The sequence below is a fragment of the Salvelinus alpinus genome, chromosome 8, assembly GCF_045679555.1.
Source record: "Salvelinus alpinus chromosome 8, SLU_Salpinus.1, whole genome shotgun sequence".
NCBI lineage: Eukaryota > Metazoa > Chordata > Actinopteri > Salmoniformes > Salmonidae > Salvelinus > Salvelinus alpinus.
The window spans coordinates 24,175,422-24,202,712 of NC_092093.1; the positions used below are offsets into that span (position 1 = coordinate 24,175,422).

The 27,291-nt window shown below is 44.0% G+C and overlaps 1 protein-coding gene and 1 pseudogene across 10 annotated transcripts in view; both read right to left on the bottom strand.

Moving 5' to 3' along the window:
• Positions 1-6,028: 6,028 nt before the first annotated feature.
• LOC139582281 (sterile alpha motif domain-containing protein 5-like) lies at positions 6,029-7,367 on the bottom strand (annotated as a pseudogene).
• Positions 7,368-8,771: 1,404 nt separating this feature from the next.
• LOC139582755 (syntaxin-binding protein 5-like) overlaps positions 8,772-27,291 on the bottom strand; it is a 177,670-nt gene continuing 159,150 nt past the window's right edge. For 2 of the 10 annotated variants that reach the window (XM_071413056.1, XM_071413055.1), the window contains exons 19-27: positions 20,929-20,988; positions 18,862-18,912; positions 17,674-17,724; positions 15,428-15,667; positions 13,523-13,895; positions 13,149-13,314; positions 12,964-13,075; positions 12,544-12,764; positions 8,772-12,072 (exon numbers count right to left, since the gene is read on the bottom strand). In XM_071413056.1, the coding sequence (XP_071269157.1) occupies positions 12,031-12,072; positions 12,544-12,764; positions 12,964-13,075; positions 13,149-13,314; positions 13,523-13,895; positions 15,428-15,667; positions 17,674-17,724; positions 18,862-18,912; positions 20,929-20,988 (1,316 nt within the window). In that variant the 3' untranslated portion in view covers positions 8,772-12,030. Of the gene's footprint in view, positions 12,073-12,543; positions 12,765-12,963; positions 13,076-13,148; positions 13,315-13,522; positions 13,896-15,427; positions 15,710-17,673; positions 17,725-18,861; positions 18,913-20,928; positions 20,989-27,291 lie in introns of all 10 variants that reach the window. The other 8 variants (XM_071413053.1, XM_071413052.1, XM_071413058.1 and 5 more) reach the window with 5 other exon arrangements.

Sequence of the window (27,291 nt, forward strand, 5' to 3'; positions counted from 1 at the left end):
ATGGGTACATATCATTCATTAATTGGTAAAAAAAAATGGATGTAGCGACTCCATATTGCCCCTTTAAAAGCCTCTAAATAATAACCTGTCATAGGCCTGGACCAGACTGATCTCTCTTTTCTCTCCTGTTCTCTTTTTCTTTCGCTCTTCCTGACACACGGATTCGCTGCTGTGCAGGGTCATTCATAATCTGGGTCGCCTTGGCAACCACTCACACTGATGTGTCATCTACTGAGCGGGGCAGCTTTGACCCTGTCTGAGGGACTGTGTCTGTGTGTCCGTGCTTGCATGCGTGTGTGTGTTTGTGTGAGTGTGTGTCCGACCCCGTCAACAGGCCAGTAGGTCAGAATGCAAAGTCAACAGTCAGCTCTCTTCAATGACCAAGGCTTCATGGTAACAGCTCTCTTCAATGACCATGGCTTCATGGTAACAGCTCTCCTCAATGACCAAGGCTTCATGGTAACAGCTCTCCTCAATGACCAATGCTTCATGGTAACAGCTCTCTTCAATGACCAAGGCTTCATGGTAACAGCTCTCCTCAATGACCAAGGCTTCATGGTAACAGCTCTCCTCAATGACCAATGCTTCATGGTAACAGCTCTCCTCAATGACCAAGGCTTCATGGTAACAGCTCTCCTCAATGACCAATGCTTCATGGTAACAGCTCTCCTCAATGACCAAGGCTTCATGGTAACAGCTCTCCTCAATGACCGAGGCTTCATGGTAACAGCTCCCCTCAATGACCAAGGCTTCATGGTAACAGCTCTCCTCAATGACCATGGCTTCATGGTAACAGTCTGGCAAATTAGAACAAATCAACACCTTTCTCGTCCTCCACTTCTCACTCACCCCTCTCCTCTCACTCACCCAACATCATAACACACACCCACACAGATCCTTCCAGTTGATGAAAAACACATTTTCACTACCTAATCAAATTAAAACCTCAATTTGCCAGATAATTTTGTTTTGGTAAATAAAGCATTAGCAGCACTAAACTCCCTATAGCCTACCACAGCTCACAGGCTCACATACTGTGGAGGCTACATTGACTCAAATCATAGTGACTCACATCATACAGATGCACATACAGACATGCATGAATGCACAAGTACACACGGTTGCACACACAAACAGAGAGAAAGAGAGGAGAGAGAGAGAGAAAGAGAGAGAGGAGAGGGGGAAAGGGAGACAAAGACACACATAGAGAGATAGAGAGAAAGACAGAGAGAGAAAGGCAGAGACAGAGAGAGACAAAAACAGGCATAGACAGACAGCGAGAGAGACAGAGACAGAGAGAGAGAGAGAGAGCGAGAGAGAGACAGACAGACAGACAGACAGACAGACAGACAGACAGACAGACAGACAGACAGACAGACAGACAGACAGACAGACAGACAGACAGACAGACAGACAGACAGACAGACAGACAGACAGACAGACAGACAGACAGACAGACAGACAGACAGACAGACAGACAGACAGACAGACAGAGATAGACAGAGAGACAGAGACAGACAGAGACAGACAGAGAGAGACAGATAAGTCATTGTATTGGTGATCCTGCCAAACATTCTCCCAACTGTACACATCAAATGATACATAGAAAATAGGATCTGTTTTTCCTCTGGAAGAGAACTTCTGATGTATGGGTCCGTAAGAAAGAACAGCTCCACCAGGACTATCAATGCTGTACTGTACTGTATTGGCTTTCACTTACATTGCTCATAAAATGACTGTCTTACCCTTTCCACAGGGAAAATAAAAATTCAATCACTTATAGAGAAGGGCAAAATCAATCCCCCCATGAAACATCACTCTGCTTTTCCTTTCACTAATTAGACACAGTAAAATGGTTTATTACAATAGAGAATTTTTGGGCAGCAACCTAGAAAATAATCTAGGGGAAACACTGGAACCCCATAAACGGATAGGACTCGCTGACTCATGATGCTACACTCTAATGTAGCGGTTCATAAACTTTTTCAGCCTGGGACCCAAATGTGTTTTCCTGGGACCCAAGCTCAGGAAAATATGCAACTATACATAAATATCGGAACATTTCATTTCCCTTATGCCTAAAAACAATGCAATATGTACAAAAACAAATAACAATGAAATACCCATAAATATATTTTCATGTATATTTTTCCCCATTAAAAACACTCTTACATTCCTGTCTAGGTTGGAACTGTTGCTGTTAAAATACATATTTTTTTTAATTCTGAACTGGAATAAACTGATTGATCACCTAACACATAACACCTCATAATGAGAGGTGTGTGGCTGGTTGAAGATTCAACAAGCAGGTATGTTCTGGGATCAGTTTGACAGTACAACACTGATGTCATGCTCAGAATTCAGTCTGTTTCTGTACTTGAGAACCCTGACTTGCATAGGTACAGTTGAAGTCGGGAAGTTTACATACACTTGAGTGTCCAATTGCCTGAAGGTACCACGTTCATCTGTACAAACAACAGTACGCAAGTATAAACACCATGGGACCACGCAGCCGTCATACCGCTCAGGAAGGAGACGTGTTCTGTCTCCTAGAGATGAACGTACTTTTGTGCAAAAAGTGCAAATCAATCCCAGAACAACAGCAAAGGACATTGTGAAGATGCTGGAGGAAACAGGTACAAAAATATCTATATCCACAGTAAAACGAGTCCTATATCGACATAACCTGAAAGGCCGCTCAGCAAGGAAGAAGCCACTGCTCCAAAACCGCCATAAAAAAGCCAGACTATGGTTTGCAACTGCACAAGGGGACAAATATCGTACTTTTTGGAGAAATGTCCTCTGGTCTGATGAAACAAAAATAGAACTGTTTGGCCATAATGACCATCGTTATGTTTGGAGGAAAAAGGGGGATGCTTGCAAGCCGAAGAACACCATCCCAACCGTGAAGCACAGGGGTGGCAGCATCATGTTGTGGGGGTGCTTTGCTGCAGGAGGGGCTGGTGCACTTCAGAAAAATAGATGGCATCATGAGGTAAGAAAATGATGTGGATATATTGAAGCAACATCTCAAGACATCAGTCAGGAAGTTAAAGCTTGGTCACAAATGGGTCTTCCAAATGGACAATGACCCCAAGCATACTTCCAAAGTTGTGGCAAAATGGCTTAAGGACAACAAAGTCAAGGTATTGGAGTGGCCATCACAAAGCCCTGACCTCAATCCTACAGAAGATTTGTGGGCAGAACTGAAAAAGCGTGTGCGAGCAAGGAGGCCTACAAACCTGACTCAGTTACACCAGCTATGTCAGGAGGAATGGGCCAAAATTCACCCAACTTATTGTGGGAAGCTTGTGGAAGGCTACCTGAAACGTTTGACCCAAGTTAAACAATTTAGAGGCAATGCTACCAAACACTAATTGAGTGTATGTAAACTTCGGACCCACTGGGAATGTGATGAAAGAAATAAAAGCTGAAATTAATCATTCTCTCTGCTATTATTCTGACATTTCACATTCTTAAAATAAAGTGGTGATCCTAAATGACCTAAAACAGGGAATTTTTACAAGGATTAAATGTCAGGAATTGTGAAAAACTGAGTTTAAATGTATTTGGCTAAGGTGTATGTAAACTTTCGACTTCAACTGTATGTGGTGCCAAAATGGATCAGAAGATCTACTGCTTTCTCAGTCAGGCAGGACAGTAGGCCTGATCATTTTTTCATCTGTGCTGTTTCTTAGGGTTGCACCATCAGTAGCTAGTTAATTTGCTTTGGCTAACGTTAGCTATTAGCTGTGTAACGTTACAAGGCCAGGGGATTATTTGAAAGAGAATCTCATATCTACTCCCATGAGAGATAGTACTCCGTTATTTCTGCTTACCTGTTATAAAATGACAATGCCTTGCTTGTTGACTTACTTTTCAACTTTCGAAGCAGTTTCCTGAAGCATTCTGCCCTGTTCTGAATGAACTCCCTGGGTTTACCGTCATGATATATTTGGTTAGGACGTGTCGTTTTATTAATTTGTTCGTTTCGAGAGACTCATTACTTAGCACTTCCCCACACAAAACAAATTGTGGGCGCTCCTCGTTATTTCTCAAAGTTTTTATGAAAGAGACAAAAAGTCTTCACTGTATTTGCGTTTCATGACGATTGAGCTCAGTCAGAACTTGTGGCTAGCATAAGTCCATTTCATGACAGCGGTGAGTGATGGCGAATGGGAATAACAAGTCAGTGTCTTGAACGACAGCGCTGCAGCGTGTGGGTCGCGGAGTGATCTTCAAGAAAACTGCAGAAAAAAGATACGGTAAACAGCGTAGCACATGGGCATCTCCCTATACAACCTCTCCAAAACTGAGTAGAGACCGCTGATAAGCAGAGAGCATACTGAACCGAGAACGCAGTTTCACTTGGCCAAATTAATTCAATTAATGAAATAATTATACATTTACATCGCGACCCACCATTAACAGGTCCGCGACCCATACTTTAAACGTTGCTCTAATGCTATGATGCTCCACTCTAATACATTATGCTCCACTCTAATGCTAGTTCATGATGCTACACTCTAATGCCAGTTCATGATGCTCCACTCTAATGCTAGTTAATGATGCTCCACTCTAATGCTAGTTCATGATGCTACACTCTAATGCTAGTTCATGATCCTCCACGCTAATGCTAGTTCATGATGCTACACTCTAATGCTAGTTCATGATCCTCCACTCTAATGCTAGTTCATGATACTCCACTCTAATGCTAGTTCATGATACTCCACTCTAATGCTAGTTCATGATGCTCCACTCTAATGCTAGTTCATGATGCTCCATTCTAATGCTAATTCATGATCCTCCACTCTAATACTAGTTCATGATGCTACACTCTAATGCTAGTTCATGATCCTCCACTCTAATGCTAGTTCATGATGCTCCACTCTAATGCTAGTTCATGATGCACCACTCTAATGCTAATTCATGATGCTCCACTCTAATGCTAGTTCATGATGCTCCACTCTAATGCTAATTAATGATGATCCACTCTAATGCTAGTTCATGATCCTCCACTCTAATGCTAGTTCATGATGCCCCACTCTAATGCTAGTTCATGATGCACCACTCTAATGCTAATTCATGATGCTCCACTCTAATGCTAGTTCATGATGCTCCACTCTAATGCTAATTAATGATGCTCCACTCTAATGCTAGTTCATGATGCTCCACTCTAATCCTAGTTCATGATGCTACACTCTAATGCTAGTTCATGATGCTCCATTCTAATGCTAATTCATTATCCTCCACTCTAATGCTAGTTCATGATGCTACACTCTAATGCTAGCTCATGATGCTACACTCTAATGCTAGTTCATGATCCTCCACTCTAATGCTAGTTCATGATGCTCCATTCTAATGCTAGTTCATGATGCTCCATTCTAATGCCAGTTCATGATGCTCCAGTCTAATGCCAGTTCATGATGCTCCACTCTAATGCCAGTTCTCAACCACCATCTAAGGCCAGAGCCCTGGGGCCTGAGAGCTGAGGACACTAGACAGCTGAGGTCAGTGTGAGTGAACAGTGTTTCCCCAAGGGAAGGGGGGGAACACTAATGAATAATAATCAGGTTGTAAATTGCAACCCTCTACAGGAAATTAGAGACTGATTGAAGGCTCCTCATCTTCCTGCACATCATTGATCCACAGCAGCCGTCACCACAGCAACACTCACTCAGACCTCCCCAGGTTGAACTGAACTCACTGAGCCTGGGACACTTCTGTTCTCTCATCTCATGTTCGTGATTAGGATAGGCATGAAATAAATCTGATTTATGACCAGTTAGTCACTCGTTACACTGGCACCGGGCCTGACAGGTGTGAGGTGAGGTGTTGATCCAGAGACAGTTTGTTTGTGTTTTGTGGGGTAGGGCCTATTCTAAAGGTTAGATTATGATTGGCACTTCTCTCTGAAGCCCCTACCCTAAGGGTAGATGGCTGACATAAACTCATTTTTAGATTATAAGGATGTAAAAAATATTGGAAGCCACTAATATATTTCATCATGGTAAACCCAAAGTGACCTTCAAGACAGACTGGCCACTGACCACTCGATCACCTGTAATGGTTGCTTGGGAACCTGAGAGCACACTGCGATGCAGCAGTCACTTAGGTGAGATCAATACAGGGTAGTGTTTCTGTAAGACCATATGAGGTCAACAACAAAGGACAAAGCACACCAAAAACCTTTATGTGACCTGTATACCTTGTTTGAGTATGGTGGCCTGGCAAGGTTGACTCCATCTCTGATGACTTTATCCCTAATCATGATCTTCAGCTTCAGTTTGGGGCAAATCACCAGCTCCCTCCTGTTGCCAAGCGTCAGGTTCCTCTGCGCACCTAGATACGCGCCCCCATCCCTTCCAACCCGGTCACTATTTGGTTCGATCCAAGACTTGGATTTCCAGGAGTTTAGACTCGTACTGGTCCAACAGGTTGTTGTTGGGTGGCGTGGTGGGCATCGGCTCAAGCATGAAATACAGCCCGGCAGCCACCTCATCCTCAGCTTTCAGCCTTTGCACCGCGTCGTGGATCCTTTGCCGTTGGTGCGGTATGTAGACACCATCGCCTTCCAGATCATCGTAGCCGTTATCCATGAAGGACTCCACATACTGAGAGAGCCATGGCTCCCCCCTCTTGACAGCAAAGAGAAAAATGTAAGTTTTAAAGTTCATTTCTGGCAACTTTGTCATAGGGCGTTTAGAAAATGTTGCAGTTGTAAAGCAAGTTTCCTGCAGTTCTACACATTTTGCCATGGGGTGGAGTGAATTTTTGGCAATTTTATAATACGTTTCATGCAATTCTACTCATTTTGCCATGGGGTGGAGAGAAATAATTTAATCCGTTTTACAGATAATTTCCTGCAATTCTACTCATTTTGCCATGGGGTGGAGAGAAATAATTTGATCAGTTTTACAGATAATTTCCTGCAATTTGACACATGCCATGTTAATGATATCTGAGCGAGAGTGAGTAACCAAATCAATGGAGGTCAGGGCCCCTGGGTATGTGCCCTGCTTGCCCGGTTGGTCATTCTGCCATGTTTACCACACATTTAGATAACTGACTAGACTAATTTAGCAATCTAATAATTGTCAGCTGACATGGCTAATTGAGTGACTATCAGTGACTGACAAAACAAGGGAAAAACTGCTGATGCACAACCACATTTCGAACTTGCACCTTGTGTAAATTCTACTATTCCAACTCTTATAAGTTGAGACCTGACTGAGTTCCTAAACTACTCTTCTAGTGGCCAGGGGCCCTAAACGACCAATTATGTTGCTTATGCCTGGAGCCAGCACTGGAGAGAGCGTGAGGGTCTTCAGCCACTCAAACACGATGCTGGGTCCACTGGTGGTCATTTTGGGGAGCAAAAAGAAGAACAAATGTAAAGGAAAAAAGTTCACAGCACTTCACTGTTTTCCCTCAACTTAATCATTCAGTAAATAACCAGATAAACACTCTAGTAGTGAGTGATTTAGCTTTATACTAATGAAAATCCTGACAGATGTAGTACCCTCATCATCTAGTTCCATATTCAATGACCAAATGTACCTTTCACACATACTTAAAGTGTTTGCCAGTTACAGGAAAGTCCACAGTATGCCCACTATGAATAGTCCCCAGTATCCCCTCTATGAATTGTCCCCAGTATCCCCACTATGAATTGTCCCCAGTATCCCCACTATGAATAGTCCCCAGTATCCCCACTATGAATGGTCCCCAGTATCCCCACTGTGAATAGTCCCCAGTATCCCAACTATGAATAGTCCCCAGTATCCCCACTATGAATAGTCCACAGTATCCCCACTGTGAATAGTCCCCAGTATCCCCACTATGAATAGTCCCCAGTATCCCCACTGTGAATAGTCCCCAGTATCCTCACTATGAATAGTCCCCAGTATCCCCACTATGAATGGTCCCCAGTATCCCCACTGTGAATAGTCCCCAGTATCCCCACTATGAATAGTCCCCAGTATCCCCACTATGAATGGTCCCCAGTATCCACACTATGAATGGTCCCCAGTATCCCCACTATGAATAGTCCCCAGTATCCCCACTGTGAATAGTCCCCAGTACCCCCACTATGAATAGTCCCCAGTATCCCCACTATGAATGGTCCCCAGTATCCCCACTATGAATGGTCCCCAGTATACCCACTATGAATAGTCCCCAGTATCCCCACTGTGAATAGTCCCCAGTACCCCCACTATGAATAGTCCCCAGTATCCCCACTATGAATGGTCCCCAGTATCCCCACTATGAATGGTCCCCAGTATCCCCACTATGAATGGTCCCCAGTATCCCCACTATGAATAGTCCCCAGTATCCCCACTGTGAATAGTCCCCAGTACCATACCAATGCTCTTGTGTCTTAGTGGCCCTATCTGGATTCCACTCAAATTAATGGAACTGATATGTGAGTGTTTGCTGCCATCTAGTGAACATGTTTGATTCATCACTAACTGTGCCTGGAGTCTGGATTCTGGGACTTGACCTTGATGAGATCATCCTGATGCTCAGCTTTAACCCTCAAACTACATGTTACTGTCTGAGGCACTCACTTTTAGATATCCCAGATGTTATATCAATGCTGTATGACTATAGCTTCAGCCTCAAGTCAGTACTGTAACCAGTTATTCTGTGTTAATACTGACCTATTGATAAATAATGAAAGGAGCAGCACCTCCCTGAATAAGAGGACACAATGCATTCACCGTAGTCTTCATGAGAAACATGGAGAATAAACCAACACCAAAGGTATGCATGTTTTCCACTTTTATTTTCCATTGCACAGTAATTTCTATCTACAGAATTATTTCTAAATTGTTTGTGGCAGCAGATAAAGTCATAAACATCCATGTGAAATTTGCATAAAACTGTACAAGAAAATTGGCTACAATGAGAAAATACTGCAACCCACTGATAACTGTTAAATCCAGGACAGAAATGGCATTATGGCGGACAGACTCCCTCTTGTGAGTATGAATAATACCAGGTAAGAAGAATACTGCGTACTGAGTGTGTGGGCAAGAAACAACTCACTCAAAGACAAGAGAAAACTCATCGAGAATCTGAAAAATAAAAGAGATCTAGAATGAATGGGAAGGACCATAATCATTTTTTTTGTAAGTAATTTTTTCTCCTTGGAAGATTGAAGCAGGGCTACCTATCAACAACCACACAACAGTGCATACTAGAACACAGAAAAAGAGACCAAACCTGCAAGTTAGCATCTCCAAAATGAGCCACTTGGAACTGTTACTGGAGTAGAAGGAGAATGCAATTAGAAGACAAGCCAGGGAGAGTTGAAGCATGATGTGAGCAGACTGAGACACTGAACATACGAGTCCGGTCTATGATGGAGCCACATTACACAGAGGTTGCATCATCCTGCTGATGCAGACATCCTCTCGTTACTGTGGTTAGTGTGTCATTACTGTGCTTACTTTGTTGTTACTGTGGTTACTGTGTTATTTCTTTTCTTCCCATATTTTCTTGCTGATTTTCCACAATTGATTTGACACAGATTGATTGGTCACCAAAATCAAGCATTTTGAGACAAGAAAACAAGTCATTATCGATCATACAGCACAACATTTTTTCATAGACCACAAAGTTGAACATTTAAGATACTGTGCTGGTCATAGCAACAGTGGAATGCTCCTATGGTCCTTTTAGGAGAAGGTGCAGGCTACTTAGAAGTTAGCCAAATACCACTTTAGAACTTTTATGATGGGCACAATGTTGTGAATACAATGGCTGTTCCATACTAAAAACTTGCTTCCCTCACTAATAATAATCATTTGGTGGGTGCTTATATTTGTCCTATTTCACACATGTACAAGTGTGTATTAATACGCCTGTGTGAATTGGAAATGTTTGTTTTTTGCATATCCCACTCTCCTTGAGAAGGGAACCTAGCCCAGTGACCGGGTCAGAATGCACAGTTCCCAAGGCCCCATATAGACCTATGCCTATTGTATTTTAATTAGTGAAACTTCTGGAATGCCAAGTTGAGTAATGGAACAAGGAAACGAAAGCTAAAGTAACTCTTTGGCGTCATTAAAAATATGGCAGCTGTCCTTGAGTCGCTTTCTTGAGCAACACCCAACACTTTTCCAATTGGTCTTAGATTGTCAAACTATTTACCTATTTACAACAGAACGACAGAGAAGCCTGGCAGAACATTGAAGGACATACAAATGAGTGCTTTCACCACTGAAATGGGGATAGAAACAGATCTCTAAACAACAGACGGTTTCGACACACCACACATATAGCAGCGTCTCTTACATTTAAATAAATAAAATGTCAATAAACAGACCACTCAAACTGACAAAATATTTTACGGACAATTCTCAAGGAAAACTAGAAAAGTTTCAGTCTTCAAAAACGTATGACTTTGCGTGAACGTACATACTGTATATATAGTCCTGCATATTTGAACACAAACAAATAGGTTTATTCCCATGTGTTAATAGTAATCACCAAGTTCACGTGCACTTCAGGATCACATGTCCATAGAGTATATTTACTCCAGAATATCAATCCAATAGGTCTGGATAGACCAGCAGTGTATAGGCCTACTGTAACACTGACATCTTTCATACAGGGTCACTAACAAGACCAAACTGTAGCAGATGTTAATGGCATGATGAGGTAAGGGAGGAAGGTAGCATTTACATGTCAAATAAAACACTTCAGGGAGAGACAGAGACAGTGACAGTCTTGCCTCAGGAGTTCTGATCTTGCTTCAAGATTTCTGATGTGTGTGACACCTGATATGAAACATTATGGATGGTGACGTGTACTGATCTGAATGATAAATCTATGTATTTTATATCCATGACCTGTTTTTGAATCCAGCCCTTTTTATAAGGATAGCTTTATGGGAGTTTAACAAAGCCACAAAACATACTGGCAACATGACCAAATAAAAACATATCATCATTCACAATGTTCACGACAGCTAAGAAAAAGAAAAACAGATTTACAATAACAGAATAAAACAAACAATAAACAAGAAGAGATAAATTAAAGGTAGAGTCAGCGAAATTACATTGCACGAGCAGCACCACAGCTATGGCAATGAGCAAGATACAAGACTTCGCTCTCACATAATCACACACAGTATCTGCTCCTGTGCTCGGGTTCGTTTTGCGCTCTTACAGTATGGTAGCCACGGGACAAAAACAGCTGAGAAGTTTAGCCTCGTGCTCCAAAGCTCTTAGTTGCTGCAGAAATTGACCCACTATGCTGTTTACTTTGTGCATCTATGTCATACAGCTGACTCTACCTTTAAAACATGTATAATACAGTTGGGAACGATATGAAAACAGTGAATCTATATGATGAGGAGAGTCGGAGCATGGAGAGGGGATCCAGTGTACATTGGAATTACCAGTTTTTTTATCCTGCAACTATGATATCACCTCCTGTGACTTTGAGTAGAGCTTCCTTTGCCCCTCACACCACCAGTCTGTCTCCACCTGTAAAGTTGTCCTCTTGTTGTTTTGCACTTGACAGTAGGAAGTGAATACAGCGTTGATCATTTATATAGATTTATGTATATATAATTATGTATATATATAATTTTTTTCCTCTTTTTACATTTAGATTTTTTGTTGTTGTTGTTTCTTCATTGTTTCTTTTTTCTCTCAGTTGTGTCTGATTTTGTCTGTTAGTATATGCCCCGGATTGGTTGTAGCAGAGACAACGGCACAGAACATTTTGCCGAATGAGGATGAGGGAACCCCAGAGCTCCAGTCAATCGGCAGGTCACAGATGGGAAAAACAAACAATAACAAAAAAGAGAACACCTCTTTTCTCTCCAGTCCGTTCCTCAGTTTGTACCTTATGACTGAGGTAAATACAGTATACAACATTGTGCTAGGAAAGAGCATCCCACGTGTCCAGCGGAGGAGGGAGAGATGGAAGGAGGGATGGATGGAGAGATAGAGGAGGGGGGCATGTAGAGTCCAGATGAAGCTATATCCCTTTGGCTCTGCTCCCCCTCTCAGATCAGAACTGGTACCACTTCTTGTCTTTGCACTTCAGCATCATCTTTAGAGAGGGGAAAATGGAACACTAGTTTTACAGAAAACTCCCCATTGTCTTGCTCTAAGGGGTATTTCCAACACTAACACATTTGTGTTATTAAACAGGAATTAAATGAGGAATTGGCATGCTGAGCTCAAAAGTTTGTTGTAACAAAAAGTATTTGGGTGCAGGGTTCAAAAGCCATACACTGGAAGAAAGGAAAATCCTGCACTCGCTGAAATATTCTTTACGTTTTTATTGTCAGCGTTTCGAGGGCAGCCTTCACCAGCGTTTGAATGCTGAAGAAAGCTGTTTGCTCTGACCACGTCCGTTTGTTCTGACCTCTGCTGCTAAAAACAGCAACATTAAAACGTAAGAATATTTCAGTGTGGGTTCCTTCTTTTTTCCAGTGTAGCCTCATAATATAACACCTTCCTACAGGATGAAGTGATCTCAGATTAGTTTGATGTTTTGTATCATAATGTAACGTCTTACGTCATGGGCGTGTTTGCCAAAGGAGTCGGCGCTGGCCAACATGGCAGCCGTCCTCTCGTCCAGCTCGCCCAGTTTCTGCCCTCTCTCATCCAGTGCTATCCGGGCACGCGCCAGGTCAGCCACCACGCCCGAGGCTGCCCCCTTCATGCCCTCCAGGCCCTGAGGACCTGGGATGTGCTGGGCAAGGCCACGGGACGCCTTACCCGCCTGCGTCTCACCAACTAGAGGAGAGGGGGAGGGGGAGAGCCAGAAAGACAAAGAGATAGGAAAAAGAGTGGGAGAGAATGAGATTGAGAGGGAAAGAGAAAGGGAGAGCCTACTAATGTAGCAAACTTAACACTGAATATATAAATAAAATAGTTTCTCTGTGCATGTGTACACTATAGTATGTGTGTGTTATGTTCCATGTGTGTCACTTACATAATTCCTCTCTGTCCAGGGAAGTTGCTCCTCCCCCAAAAAGGCCCTTGAAGAATCCTCGGTTGGGAGCCTCTGGGGTTTCCACTGGTGTGAACAGTTCTCCCAGCATCTCCTGTAACACACATACACACATTAACGCAGTTGTATTACATGTGTGTGAGTGTGTCTATTTATGTGGTCCTGACCTGCAGGTTCTCACAGGTCTCCTGGCTGTATGTGATCCTCTGTATCTCAGTGGGGGAGGTGAGGTACATGGCCTGGCCCAGGTTGGTAAAGCAGAAGGTCCGGGCTATCCGCATGTCTGTCAGTGGCAGGTAGTTTACATCCAGCAACGGTCTCAGCCCCGGCAGACTGCAGACAGACAGAGAGAGAGACCACATACAACACAATGTTACTCAAACACAACATCATTCTACTGAGTGTGTTTTTCATGTAGAAACTTTGAGTAGCATTCATTAAGCTCTTTATAGTAATACAGGGATTATCAGTTAGCTTTAGCATATGCATCTATTTTACCAGTGTGTGCGTGTGTGTTTGTTTGTATGGCTCACTGACTCACCTGAGGGTCATGATGTGTCCGTTAGCACAGAAGCAGGCCACACAGTTCCCTATGTTCATCTGGACCACGTCAGCCCTCAGGACGAACGATGTCTCTGTGATGCTGTGTTTGAAGATGCAGTTCTGTGAGGGCAGTGCTATGACCTTAGCCTGTTTCTCAGAGCACACCACCGCATACTGGCTCTCCTGCAGCTCCTGGGAGGTGGAGGGCGACACAGAGACCGGGCGGCGTTTACGGGCCTTGTCTCGCTCCTCACTGTCGGCGCCCGCTGCGTTTGGCTCATACCAGGTCTCAAAGGCAGGGGGGAGGAAGGTTCCTGTGTTGTCTAGGAAGGCCATCCTCAGGATACTGCCCTTCAGTCGCGCCAGGGTACCTGGACAGATAAGTGGGATGGAGTGTGTTGAAAATATATCTACAGTGCATACAGAAAGTATTCAGACCCTTACAACCTTATTCTTTGGGAAAAGTCTCTGATTGGAGTCCACCTGTGGTAAATTCAATTGATTGGACATGATTTGGAAAGGCATTCACTTTCCTATATAAGGTCCCACAGTTGACAGTGCATGTCAGAGCAAAAACCAAGCCATGAGATGGAAAGAATTTTCCATAGAGCTCTGAGACATGATTGTGTCGAGGCACAGAACTGAGGAAGGGTACACAAATAATGTCTACAGCATTGAAGGCCCCCAAGAACACAGTGGTTCTCCATCATTCTTAAATGGAAGAAGTTTGGAACCACCGAGACTCTTCCTAGAGCTGGCCGCCCGGCAATCGGGGGAGAAGGGCCTTGGTCAGGGAGGTGACCAAGAACCCGATGGTCACTCTGACAGAGCTCCAGAGTTCCTCTGTGGAGATGGGAGAACCTTCAAGAAGGACAACCATCTCTGCAGCACTCCACCAATCAAGCCTTTATGGTAGAGTGGCCAGACGGAAGCCACTCCTAAGTAAAAGGCAAAATGCACCTAAAGGACTCTCAGACCATGAGAAACAAGGTTATCTGGTTTGATTAAACCACGATTTAACTCTTCGGCCTGAATGCCAAGCATCACGTCTGGAGGAAACTTGGCACAATCCCTACGGTGAAGCATGGTGGTAGCAGCATCATGCTGTGGGGGTGTTTTTCAGCCACAGGGACTGGGAGGCTAGTCAGAATCGAAGGAAAGATGAATGGAGCAAAGTACAGAGAGATCATTGATAGAAAACCTGCTCCAGAGCGAAGGTGCACCTTCCAACACCACAACAACCCTAAGCACACAGCCAAAACAATGCAGGAGTGGCTTCGGGACAAGTCTCTGAATGTCCTTGAGTGGTACAGCCAGAGCCCGGACTTGAACCCGATCGAACATCTCTGGAGAGACCTGAAAATAGCTGTGCAGCGACGCCTCCTATCCAACTTGAAAGAGCTTGAGAGGATCTGCAGCGAAGAATGGGAGAAACTCCACAAATACAGGTGTGTCAAGCTTGTAGCGTCATACCAAAGAAGACTCAAGGCTGTAATCGCTGCCAAAGGTGCTTCAACAAAGCACTGAGTAAAGGGATACTTATGTAAATGTGATACTTCAGTTGTTGTTTTGCAAACATTTCTAAAAATCTGTTTTTGCTTTATCATTATGTGGTATTGTGTGTAGATTGATGAAGAAAAAAAATATGTAATCCATTTCAGAATAAGGCTGTAACATAACAATGTAAAAATAAGTCAAGGGGTCTGAACATTTTCCGAATGCAATGAATGTATAAAACATTTATCGGTATGTACAGATGTCGATTATGTGTAGAGCAGGATGTAATTTTTGTACGGAAACATGCAAACATATAGCAAAGAGATGTTAGCGTTCCTTACGTGTTCATTAACATACTCACACAAGCACACACACCCATCCATTCACTCATAACCCAGACACCCACCGCTAGGTAAGACGATAACGGGCTGCAGCAGCCTTTGTTCCCCAGCAGGGGGCAGGTTGAGGGCCACAGCCAGCACTGTTCCCAGGGAGGTTCCCACGTACAGGCATGGTGTGATGGCGCTGTCCCCCTTCCGGGCGAATGTCTCACAGAAGTGGAAGGAGGTGATGGCCTCGCGCGCCTCCTTGTCTATGGACGTGACGGAGGAGGAGCGTGACCGGCTGAAGGAGTTGTCCCGGTGGTCTAATGGGTTGGCGCCCCGTGGAGGACATACAGACAGGAGAACAGTAGAGGAGAGGACAGAGAGGTAAAGCACCCGCACACACGGAGAGAAAACACACTATACACAAACATACACTACATGAATACTGAACAACAGCTGTATGATTGGTGGGAGCAGTTGGATTCTGACAAACAACATTGCGGTTGACATTTTATTGTATCACTAAGCTAAAATAGCAATTACACAGGAGCAGAAAACAGTAAGCAGACGTTCCTTTTAAAGAGGTCTAAAACACCTTGTGAAATGTTGAGTAAAATAGATTAGACCAGCTGTAAAATAACTTGATCTGTTGAAGAAAACTCTTCTCCTTACGTGGCAAACTAAGTGTTTGAGGTCCAGGTGCAAGGGTAAGGACACATAGAAATAGAAAAGGACTTGTTTTTATCTGTGGAGCAGATGGAACTCATAAAATGAATGGTTGGTCGTTGGCAGAAGAAGATTTGCACGTAGGAAACAGACCCATGGGAAGATTTCACTAAAACTTTACAACCTTGTACTTGTTTTATTCATTAGTAAAAAAACAACACATCATCAAAATGTCAAACCAGGTGTCAATATAACAAGCTAATACAGTTTTATAAGCTCCCTGTGAGTTGCTGGAAAGATGAATAAACAAACGTTTATGAACTGTATATATCACAAACAACACTGTTGTTATACACTGAGTGCACAAAACATTAGGAAAATTCCTAATATCAAGTTGCACCCCGTTTTTCCCTCAGAACAGCCTCAATTCGTTGGGGCATGGACTCTACTAGGTGCTAAAAGCGTTCAACAGGGATGCTGGCCCATGTTGACTCCAGTGCTTCCCACAGTTGTGTCAACTAGGCTGGATGTCCTTTGGGTGGGTGGACCATTCTTGATACACAGGGGAAACTGTTGAGTGTGAAAAACTCAGCACCTGGCACCTACTACCATACCCCGTTCAAAGGCACTTAAACATTTTGTCTTGCCCATTTGCCCTCTGAATGGCACACATACACAATTCGTGTCTCAATTGTCTCAAGATTTAAAAATCCATATTTAACCTGTCTCTTCCCCTTCATCTACACTGATTGAAGTGGATTTAACAGGTGACATCAATAAGGGATCATAGCTTTCATCTGGATTCACCTGCTCAGTCTATTTCATGGAAAGAGCAGGTGTTCATAATGTTTTGTACACTCAGCATATGTCACAACACAGTTAGTGTGTTATATGTCGACACCTCCAAAAATATTTTACGAGACTATCATATCGCTGCATTTGACAGATTTTGCATATTCAATAAGGATCTGACCCCAATAAATCCTCTCTTCCTCATCTTAGGGGTTCTGCCATTTGGGGTCCTAGGAAGGAAATTGTGATTTTCGTTTTTGGGTAAACTGTGCAGTTCAAAAAAATAAAAGAACAATGTTTCTTTCTGTATTTATATCTGTCGGTCTCCTACAAGAATATTTTAAAAACTTTTGGAAAGGACCAAACACAAAAGAAACAGGTAGGAAATAGAAAATAGGAAGAGAATGCTGCAGAAAACACATATACACAGAAAGCTCTATTGTGCAACAGAGTCCTGGTTAGTTTAGCGTAGCAGTTAGCAAAATACCCAACAGAAATGTTCTGTATGTCTGTCCTCTCCACCTCTTGTCTCCAGGTTTGTCTCAAGAAGTAGCAGACACTGCCAAATGGTGATCATCAGTTAGTCTGACAGCATTTTTTAGGAAATATATAGGATGTCTCTATGCTTTTGGTAGTCATGAGCCCATCAACAGGGCTCTTTGCCACCTCTAGGGCATTATACATATACTAAAATCTTATAGAAAACTACATAAGCTTCTATTAATGGATAGTAACTATGGAATTCACATTATTCCCTTGAGATGCTCATATCGGGAGACCATTTGGACTTAAGGATACAGTGAAGTCCAGTTTTGGGAGAAAAAAAATATTAAAAAACGCTAAATGTTAACACGAAGTTAAGGCTTACCCAAGTCTGGCTTTAGCTCAGTAGGCAAGCTTAATTTCCGTGACATCTTTGCTGGAAAAAAGAGAACACCCCTCTTTACAAACACACACCTAAGCTAACACGACAGGCCATGCAAAGCTAGCTAGGAGTTAGGAGTTAGGAGCTAGCAGCTAGGACTGGGATGTGGTTGTGCTTATAGCATTACTACACACATAAGCTTTGGTATAACTGTTGGCGTTTGCTTCATTGTGCTTCAGGGGAGGCAAAATGCTTTAGAATTAAACAGGAAGGAAGTATTAGGGCATCACAGGAAGACAACCCTGTTGAATCACAGAGGCATGCTGGGACGGACAAAATAACAACAAGGAAGTAAGCTGTTGTACATAGCACACACAGTGTCCTGGAAGAGAGGAATAGTAAGAAGATACACATTCATTCAGAACCCCCATGCCACAGGAGCATGCACCAAAGACAGGAAGGAAACAGGAAGTGAGTAGGATGGAAGAAAACAGTGGAAATACAGTACAGTACAAGCAGGAAAGATGCATCTCTGGTAGGGCCTACAAGGCACTTTTAGCTAGGTAGTCAGAACTTAACTTTTGGAGCCTCGTGAGGTTTTGGTTTTGACATTTGACTAGCCTTACAGTCCATTTCTATTATTTACTAACTAATGTTAGAGATGCTTTGCACATAAATCAAAGAGTTCTTAAAATTATTTGTCTTTTAAGAAAATAACACACTTCTTAAACTGCCCATTTATCCTAAATCTATGAGGTAGAGAATGACAGTGTTCTGAATATAAATCTTGCCGCAAAGTCAACGGTGTCAGACAGAAGACAGAGTTAGGAAAGTACAGAGTGACTACAAATAGACTGCTGTGATGTCATAACTACAGACAGCCAATCAGGAGCCGGAGTGAAGGAGGGACAATCTTTGAAGGACAATTGCCACAGGCACATTTCACAATGTGACATACGTGCTACAAACATGTAGCATGCAATGGAGGTCTAGGGTATACCATTATAAGTGTGTGTCTGTGTGTGTATAAGATTTTATTCAAGGTTTGTTCTAGGCCAAACAGTGATTCAGTGCCACTGAGGTGAGACAGAGACAGGTTGCTACAACAAAAAAGTGGCTGACAACTTATCTTATACAGTGTACTATCCCTGCCCAAACTACTCCATGGTTGATGTCTTTGGCCACTCTTACCTCCTCTACCCCCACCTCCATTGTAGAATTGCTGATGGTTTGACGCCAACACTTTTGGGAGGAAGTAGATAGACGTGCAGTTAGAAACATCCTGGTACTTTACCATACCGCCTACCAATCACAGTTCCCCGAAATGTGTCCATTCGTGAAAGGAGTTTTTCTACTTGCTATCATTGTAAGACGAGAACCAATTGGTAGCAGTTTGCCTCAATCTTAATTTTCAACTACCTGGGCGCATGCAGAATATTTGTAGACATAGTGTACATTTTTGTTCAGACTAATTATTTTCCTAGCGGCCAAAACTTTAAAGCCTTGTTGACTCCCGACGATTCTAGAATCTCAATTAGGAGTAGACATATGCTCAAGTCAAGACTGGAGACCAGATATGCCATCCTCATAAATAGCAGATGAACTGAGGCAGTGTCTACCTAGTGACACCAGACACTGGGGTTTGGCGTAGTTGGCTGAACACCTGGAACATAGATAGCAGTGTGACTTCAGTCTCTGGGCTACTTATTTTTTCTGTGTGACCTTTTAAAATGCAGCTCAGCTCTGTGTTTTAGCCCCAGTGTCTGTGTGTTAATGTCAAGCTCCCAGTAATGAGATGGAACTGGGTTGTTCTCTAATTAGCATGCCTCATCACCTCAAATGCTAATTTAGCAAACTGAGAATAGTCGTCCAGGACAGGGCCATTGAGGAAGCACCTTAACTTGACAGTAACTGTGGAAGGGACCATAACGTTTTGATTGTGCAAATCTGAAAAAGGCAAATGCTTGGGTTAAGTTGTGGGAATAGTGTTATTGTTTGTTGTTGATCTATTTGTGACCATGTTCTGTAATAGTGTAGTAATACATACAGATGATTGAATATGCATCTCCTAGCTACATGATCAGATCTCAATTGAAACTCACATGGAAGTTTGTAGTTTTGTTTCATTCCTAGATCTGAAAATGAAAGGAAACTGGAAAGGAAACCACTACATCCCGTCGTATAAAAGTCAAAATGAGGTCTGGAAGACTCAGACAAAATCAATAGACAGAAAACAAATTATGTGGGCATATCGTAGTATCATTTTAAAAAAGTCCAAGATTTGGGAAGGTCCATATGAACTAACCCTCCTTATAAACGAATGTCCTATTTGGTGGGAATCATTACATTTATGTCTTGGACTGACTATAGAGTACTTATTCACTGATTCGGGGAGTTTAATGGTCCTAAACTGTCTAGTTAACGCCAAATCATGGTGTCATCGCCGCAGTTTACTGCTAATGTCTCAGGTTTCGATAAAACATATTAAAACTGCCAAAATCAATCTAATCTCTTCTTTATTCTTCTTTATGTTTTATTAAAAGTATATTTTATTCCTTGAAAGCAGGAGAGACCTGTAAAAAATGGTTTAATTTAAACTCTAAACACTCCAGTTGGAAACTTGACCCTTCAATATAGTTTGTGTGAAATCAAAGAGAGAGAGAACCGTAACACTTCTGGTTTTCAAGAAAAAGGTTCCCACATCCAAAGGTGTGTGTGACATCTCAGAGAGGACCATATTCACCAAAAGCAACCAAATCGCTCTCATGCATTCTAATAAAATTGCAGGCAAAGATGTACTACCTGTTTCTAGCATGGATTCATAATATTCAGGTTAGCTCAATATACGGTCTTCAAGTGAATCATGCTTGTTTATGAGTCCCTTAACCCATAACAACCCACCTGTTACTAAACAAGTTGTTCTGGGTTCAGTGGGTGTTGTAACTGCTGTGGATACAGATGTAGGGTCTTAATTTGAGCCAGTTCGCTACAGCAGGATAATAATCCTGCAGCAACAGGAAATGTGAAATATTATGTGGATTATAATACATTTTTGTAGGGGTTGATACATTTTTTGTGAGGGAAAATCAAGTCTAAAATGTCAAAGTGGAAATTACAAACTTCAGAAGTCTTTTTAAATGTCCAATACACTACATACACTGCATTGCAGGAAAGTTCACCTGCAAATGGGTGATCAAATTAAGATCCTACATCTGTACCAGTGTAATGCTAACTCTAACATGCTGAAAGACAGTTTACCTGAAGTGGGGGATTTGCAGCGGTCCTCCGAGGCAGAACCCTCGTTGATGTCACAGAGACCTGCAGCAGAAGAGACAGACATTGCACGACATTAGATATCATTATCATTAGCTACAGATTCATTCTTCTCTGTCCTTTTCTCCTTTCTGTTTGATAAGGATGCTATGATATCTCCCAAACAGATGAAGCAGACCAGAGCAGAAACAGACTAAACAGACTGCTACCCAAGCCATTGCCACAACCTCCCCATACATAGAGACAGAAGGCCTGGACCCAGACAGACAGACAGAGACAGAGGCAGCCAGATAGCCCCAGACAGACACAAACACAGTCCCACTGCCCCAGACAGACTCCAGTACTATGGGTAGGACAGACATACAGACCCTGAACCGGACAGACTCCAGTTCTCTGGGTAGGACGGACAGACAGGTAGACTGACAGACACCACCAGATGGACAGACAGACAGCCCCAGACAGACACAAACACAGACCCACTGCCCAGACAGACTCCAGTACTATGGGTAGGACAGACATACAGACCCAACCCACACACGACTCCAACATCATCACTAAGTTTGCCGATGACACAACAGTGGTAGGCCTGATCACCGACAACGATGAGACAGCCTATAGGGAGGAGGTCAGATACATGGCAGTGTGGTGCCAGGACAACAACCTCTACCATAATGCCAGCAAGTCAAAGGAGCTGATCGTGGACTACAGGAAACGGAGGGCCGAACACGCTTTGATTCACATCGACGGAGCTGTAGTGGAGCGGGTCGAGAGATTCAAGTTCCTCGGTGTCCACATCACCAAGGTTTTATCATGGTCCACACACACCAAGACAGTTGTGAAGAGGATACAACAACACCTCTTCCCCCTGAGGTGGCTGAAAAGATTTGGCATGGGTCCTCAGATCCTCAAAAAGTTCTACAGCTGCACCATTGAGAGCATCTTGACTGGCTGCAACACCACTTGGTATGGCAACTGCTCAGCATCCGACCTCAAGACGCTACAGAGCGTAGTGCGTACGGCCCGGTACATCCCTGGGACCAAGCTCCCAGCCATCCAGGACTTCTATACCAGGCGGTATCAGAGGCAGGCCCTGCACATCAACTCGGTACTGGTACCCTGTGTATATAGCCAAGTGATCGTTACTCACTGTGTATTTATTATACATTTTATTACATGTTTTACTTTAATGTTATTTCTCTATTTATATATCTTTGTATTGTTGGGAAGGGCCTGTAAATAAGCATTTCACTGTTAATCTACACCTGTTGTTTATGATCCAAGATGGCGTAGCAGTCGGACGAGTCTTTGTTTTGTCCGGTCCCGTGTAAATAGTGTTCGTATTTTTCGTATACATTTCGAATATATTTTAATTTCACTTTCCATCTAGGAACTGAATATACATTCCTACATTCCGCCTCACCCAATGTGGTACGGACCTGCTATTTTTTTATACTTTAGAACCGTAACCCCAATCAGAAGCTAGCCAGATAACTAGCTACTAGCTAGTAGTCAGTTAGCCACTGCTGCGGTCTTCACCCTCAACTCGGACACAGCCAGCTTCAATACCGGGCCAATACCTGCCAGTCTGCAAGCGCGATATCAACCCAGAGCATATAGGACTGCTTTTTCTCTACCACATCACCGGATTCCTGACGCAAGCTCTGGACAATTACACCGTATCATCACAGCTAGCTAGCTGCAACCGAGTGGCTACTACTGGCTAACACCTCTGTCCCGAAGCAAGCACCAGTTAGCCTTGAGCTAGCCTCGAGCTAGGCCCATCTGCCGGCTAGCTGAAGAGGTCTACCAGCGAATTCTTGGGCTACAATACCAGCTACAAGCTAATTTAGCCATTTTTTTGCCGCTGCTAGTAGCTTTTACCTTCTGCACAGACACCAGCCCTGTTATTAGCCTGGATATTACTCACCAATTTACCAGCATCGGACTGTCTCTCGACAACAACGCCGGATTCCTGCCGTAATCCCTGAGCCACTGCTTCTGATCCTCACAGCTAGCTTGCGGCTAGCGCAGCTAGCGCCACTGCCACGAAGCTAGCACCAGTTAGCAAACACAATTCTACAATTCACAACCTCTCTTTCGCCATCGCCATCTGGCTTGGATTCTCTGTCGACACGACCACGTCTGAGCAGACCCCCTCCGTCTGAGCAGACCACCCCCCGGGCTACTAACTTTAAACGCCGCGTGCTAGCTTAGTGGAGGCCTCCCTGCTCCATCTACGGCTGCCTCCTGGACACTATGATTACTTGGCTACATAGCTGATGCATGCTTGACTGTCCATTAATTCACGGTACTCCATTCTGTTTATTTGTGTTTTATCTGTCGGCTCTGTGCTTTAACTCAGGATCTGTGTGTAGTTAATCCGACCCTCTCTGCCTAGTCGTCACCATTTTTACCTGTTGTTGCTGTGTTAGACTAGCACCCTGTTATTGCTGCTGTTATCTTACCTGTTGTTTTAGCTAGCTCTCCCAATCAAGACCTGCAATCACTTTATGCCTTATTGTATGTCTCTCTCAAACATCAATATGCCTTGCATACTGTTGTTCAGGCTAGTTATCATTGTTTTGGTTTGCAATGGACCCTGTAGTTCCACTCTCCGTACCTCTGATACCTCCTTTGTCCCACCCCCCACACATGCGGTGACCTCACCCATTGAGACCAGCATGTCCAGAGATACAACCTCTCTTATCATCACCCAGTGCCTGGGCTTGCCTCCGCTGTACCCACGCCCCACCATACCCCTGTCTGCACATTATGCCCAGAATCTATTCTACCACGCCCATAAATCTGCTCCTTTTATTCTTTGTCCCCAACGCTCTAGGCGACCAGTTTTGATAGCCTTTAGCCGCACCCTCATCCTACTACTCCTTTGTTCCTCGGGTGATGTGGAGGTAAACCCAGGCCCTGCATGTCCCCAGTCACCCTCATTTGTTGACTTCTGTGATCGAAAAAGCCTTGGCCTCATGCATGTCAACATCAGAAGCCTCCTCCCTAAGTTTGCCTTACTCACCGCTTTAGCACACTCTGCCAACCCTGATGTCCTTGCCGTGTCCGAATCCTGGCTTAGGAAGGCCACCAAAAATTCTGAGATTTCCATACCCAACTATAACACTTTCCGTCAAGATAGAACTGCCAAAGGGGGAGGAGTTGCAATCTACTGCAGAGATAGCCTGCAAAGTTCTGTCATACTTTCCAGGTCTATGCCCAAACAGTTCGAACTTCTAATTTAAAAAATTAATCTCTCCAGAAATAAGTCTCTCACTGTTGCCGCCTGCTACCGACCCCCCTCAGCTCCCAGCTGTGCCCTGGACACCATCTGTGAATTGATCGCTCCCCATCTAGCTTCAGAGTTTGTTCTGTTAGGTGACCTAAACTGGGATATGCTTAACACCCCGGCAGTCCTACAATCCAAGCTTGATGCCCTCAATCTCACACAAATCATCAAGGAACCCACCAGGTACAACCCTAAATCCGTAAACATGGGCACCCTAATAGACATTATCCTGACCAACCTGCCCTCCAAATACACCTCTGCTGTCTTCAATCAAGATCTCAGCGATCACTGCCTCATTGCCTGTATCCGCCACGGGTCCGCGGTCAAACGACCACCCCTCATCACTGTCAAACGCTCCTTAAAACACTTCTGCGAGCAGGCCTTTCTAATCGACCTGGCCCGGGTACCCTGGAAGGATATTGACCTCATCCCGTCAGTTGAGGATGCCTGGTCATTCTTTAAATGTTACTTCCTCACCATATTAGACAAGCATGCTCCGTTCAAAAAATGCAGAACCAAGAACAGATATAGCCCTTGGTTCACTCCAGACCTGACTGCCCTCGACCAGCACAAAAACATCCTGTGGCGAACTGCAATAGCATCGAAGAGCCCCCGCGATATGCAACTGTTCAGGGAAGTCAGGAACCAATACATGCAGTCAGTCAGGAAAGCAAAGGCCAGCTTTTTCAAGCAGAAATTTGCATCCTGTAGCTCTAACTCCAAAAAGTTCTGGGATACTGTAAAGTCCATGGAGAACAAGAGCACCTCCTCCCAGCTGCCCACTGCACTGAGGCTAGGTAACACGGTCACCACCGATAAATCCGTGATAATCGAAGACTTCAACAAGCATTTCTCAATGGCTGGCCTTGCCTTCCTCCTGGCGACTCCAACCTTGGCCAACAGCCCCGCCCCCCCCGCTGCTACTCGCCCAAGCCTCCCCAGCTTCTCCTTTACCCAAATCCAGATAGCAGATGTTCTGAAAGAGCTGGAAAACCTGGACCCATACAAATCAGCTGGGCTTGACAATCTGGACCCCCTATTTCTGAAACTGTCCGCCGCCATTGTCGCACCCCCTATCACCAGCCTGTTCAACCTCTCCTTCGTATCATCTGAGATCCCCAAGGATTGGAAAGCTGCCGCGGTCATCCCCCTCTTCAAAGGGGGAGACACCCTGGACCCAAACTGTTACAGACCTATATCCATCCTGCCCTGCCTATCTAAGGTCTTCGATAGCCAAGTCAACAAACAGATCACTGACCATCTCGAATCCCACCGTACCTTCTCCGCTGTGCAATCCGGTTTCCGAGCCGGTCATGGGTGCACCTCAGCCACGCTCAAGGTACTAAACGATATCATAACCGCCATCGATAAAAGACATTACTGTGCAGCCGTCTTCATCGACCTGGCCAAGGCTTTCGACTCTGTCAATCACCATATTCTTATCGGCAGACTCAGTAGCCTCGGTTTTTCTAATGACTGCCTTGCCTGGTTCACCAACTACTTTGCAGACAGAGTTCAGTGTGTCAAATCGGAGGGCATGTTGTCCGGTCCTCTGGCAGTCTCTATGGGGGTTCCACAGGGTTCAATTCTCGGGCCGACTCTTTTCTCTGTATACATCAATGATGTTGCTCTTGCTGCGGGCGATTCCCTGATCCACCTCTACGCAGACGACACCATTCTATATACTTCCGGCCCTTCCTTGGACACTGTGCTATCTAACCTCCAAACGAGCTTCAATGCCATACAACACTCCTTCCGTGGCCTCCAACTGCTCTTAAACGCTAGTAAAACCAAATGCATGCTTTTCAACCGTTCGCTGCCTGCACCCGCACGCCCGACTAGCATCACCACCCTGGACGGTTCCGACCTAGAATATGTGGACATCTATAAGTACCTAGGTGTCTGGCTAGACTGCAAACTCTCCTTCCAGACTCATATCAAACATCTCCAATCCAAAATCAAAGCAAGAATCGGCTTTCTATTCCGCAACAAAGCCTCCTTCACTCACGCCGCCAAACTTACCCTAGTAAAACTGACTATCCTACCGATCCTCGACTTCGGCGATGTCATCTACAAAATAGCTTCCAATACTCTACTCAGCAAACTGGATGCAGTTTATCACAGTGCCATTCGTTTTGTTACTAAAGCACCTTATACGACCCACCACTGCGACCTGTATGCCCTAGTCGGCTGGCCCTCGCTACATGTCCGTCGTCAGACCCACTGGCTCCAGGTCATCTAAAAGGCTATGCTAGGTAAAGTGCCGCCTTATCTCAGTTCACTGGTCACGATGGCTACACCCACCCGCAACACGCGCTCCAGCAGGTGTATCTCACTGATCATCCCTAAAGCCAAAACCTCATTTGGACGCCTTTCCTTCCAGTTCTCTGCTGCCTGCGACTGGAACGAATTGCAAAAATCTCTGAAGTTGGAGACTTTTATCTCCCTCAACAACTTTAAAAATCTGCTATCCGAGCAGCTAACCGATCGCTGCAGCTGTACATAGTCCATCTGTAAACTACCCACCCAATTTACCTACCTCACCCCCCATACTGCTTTTATTTATTTACTTTTCTGCTCTTTTGCACACCAGTATCTCTTCTTGCACATGATCATCTGATGATTTATCACTCCAGTGTTAATCTGCTAAATTGTAATTATTCGATTTATTGCCTACCTCATGCCTTTTGCACACATTGTATATAGATTCTCTTTTTTTCTACCATGTTATTGACTTGTTTATTGTTTACTCCATGTGTAACTCTGTGTTGTCTGTTCACACTGCTATGCTTTATCTTGGCCAGGTCGCAGTTGCAAATGAGAACTTGTTCTCAACTAGCCTACCTGGTTAAATAAAGGTGAAATAAAAAAAATAAAAAAAATGATGCATGTGACAAATTACATTTGAATTGATTTGATAAGTCATTACTCCTCAGACTCCCCCCACTCTGACAGGTGCCAGTCCACCACTAACCACACACACACACACACACACCTAATTTTCCTCACCAAGCTGTTGCTAAGCCACGCAGGTTACAGTCATTACACAAGAGCGG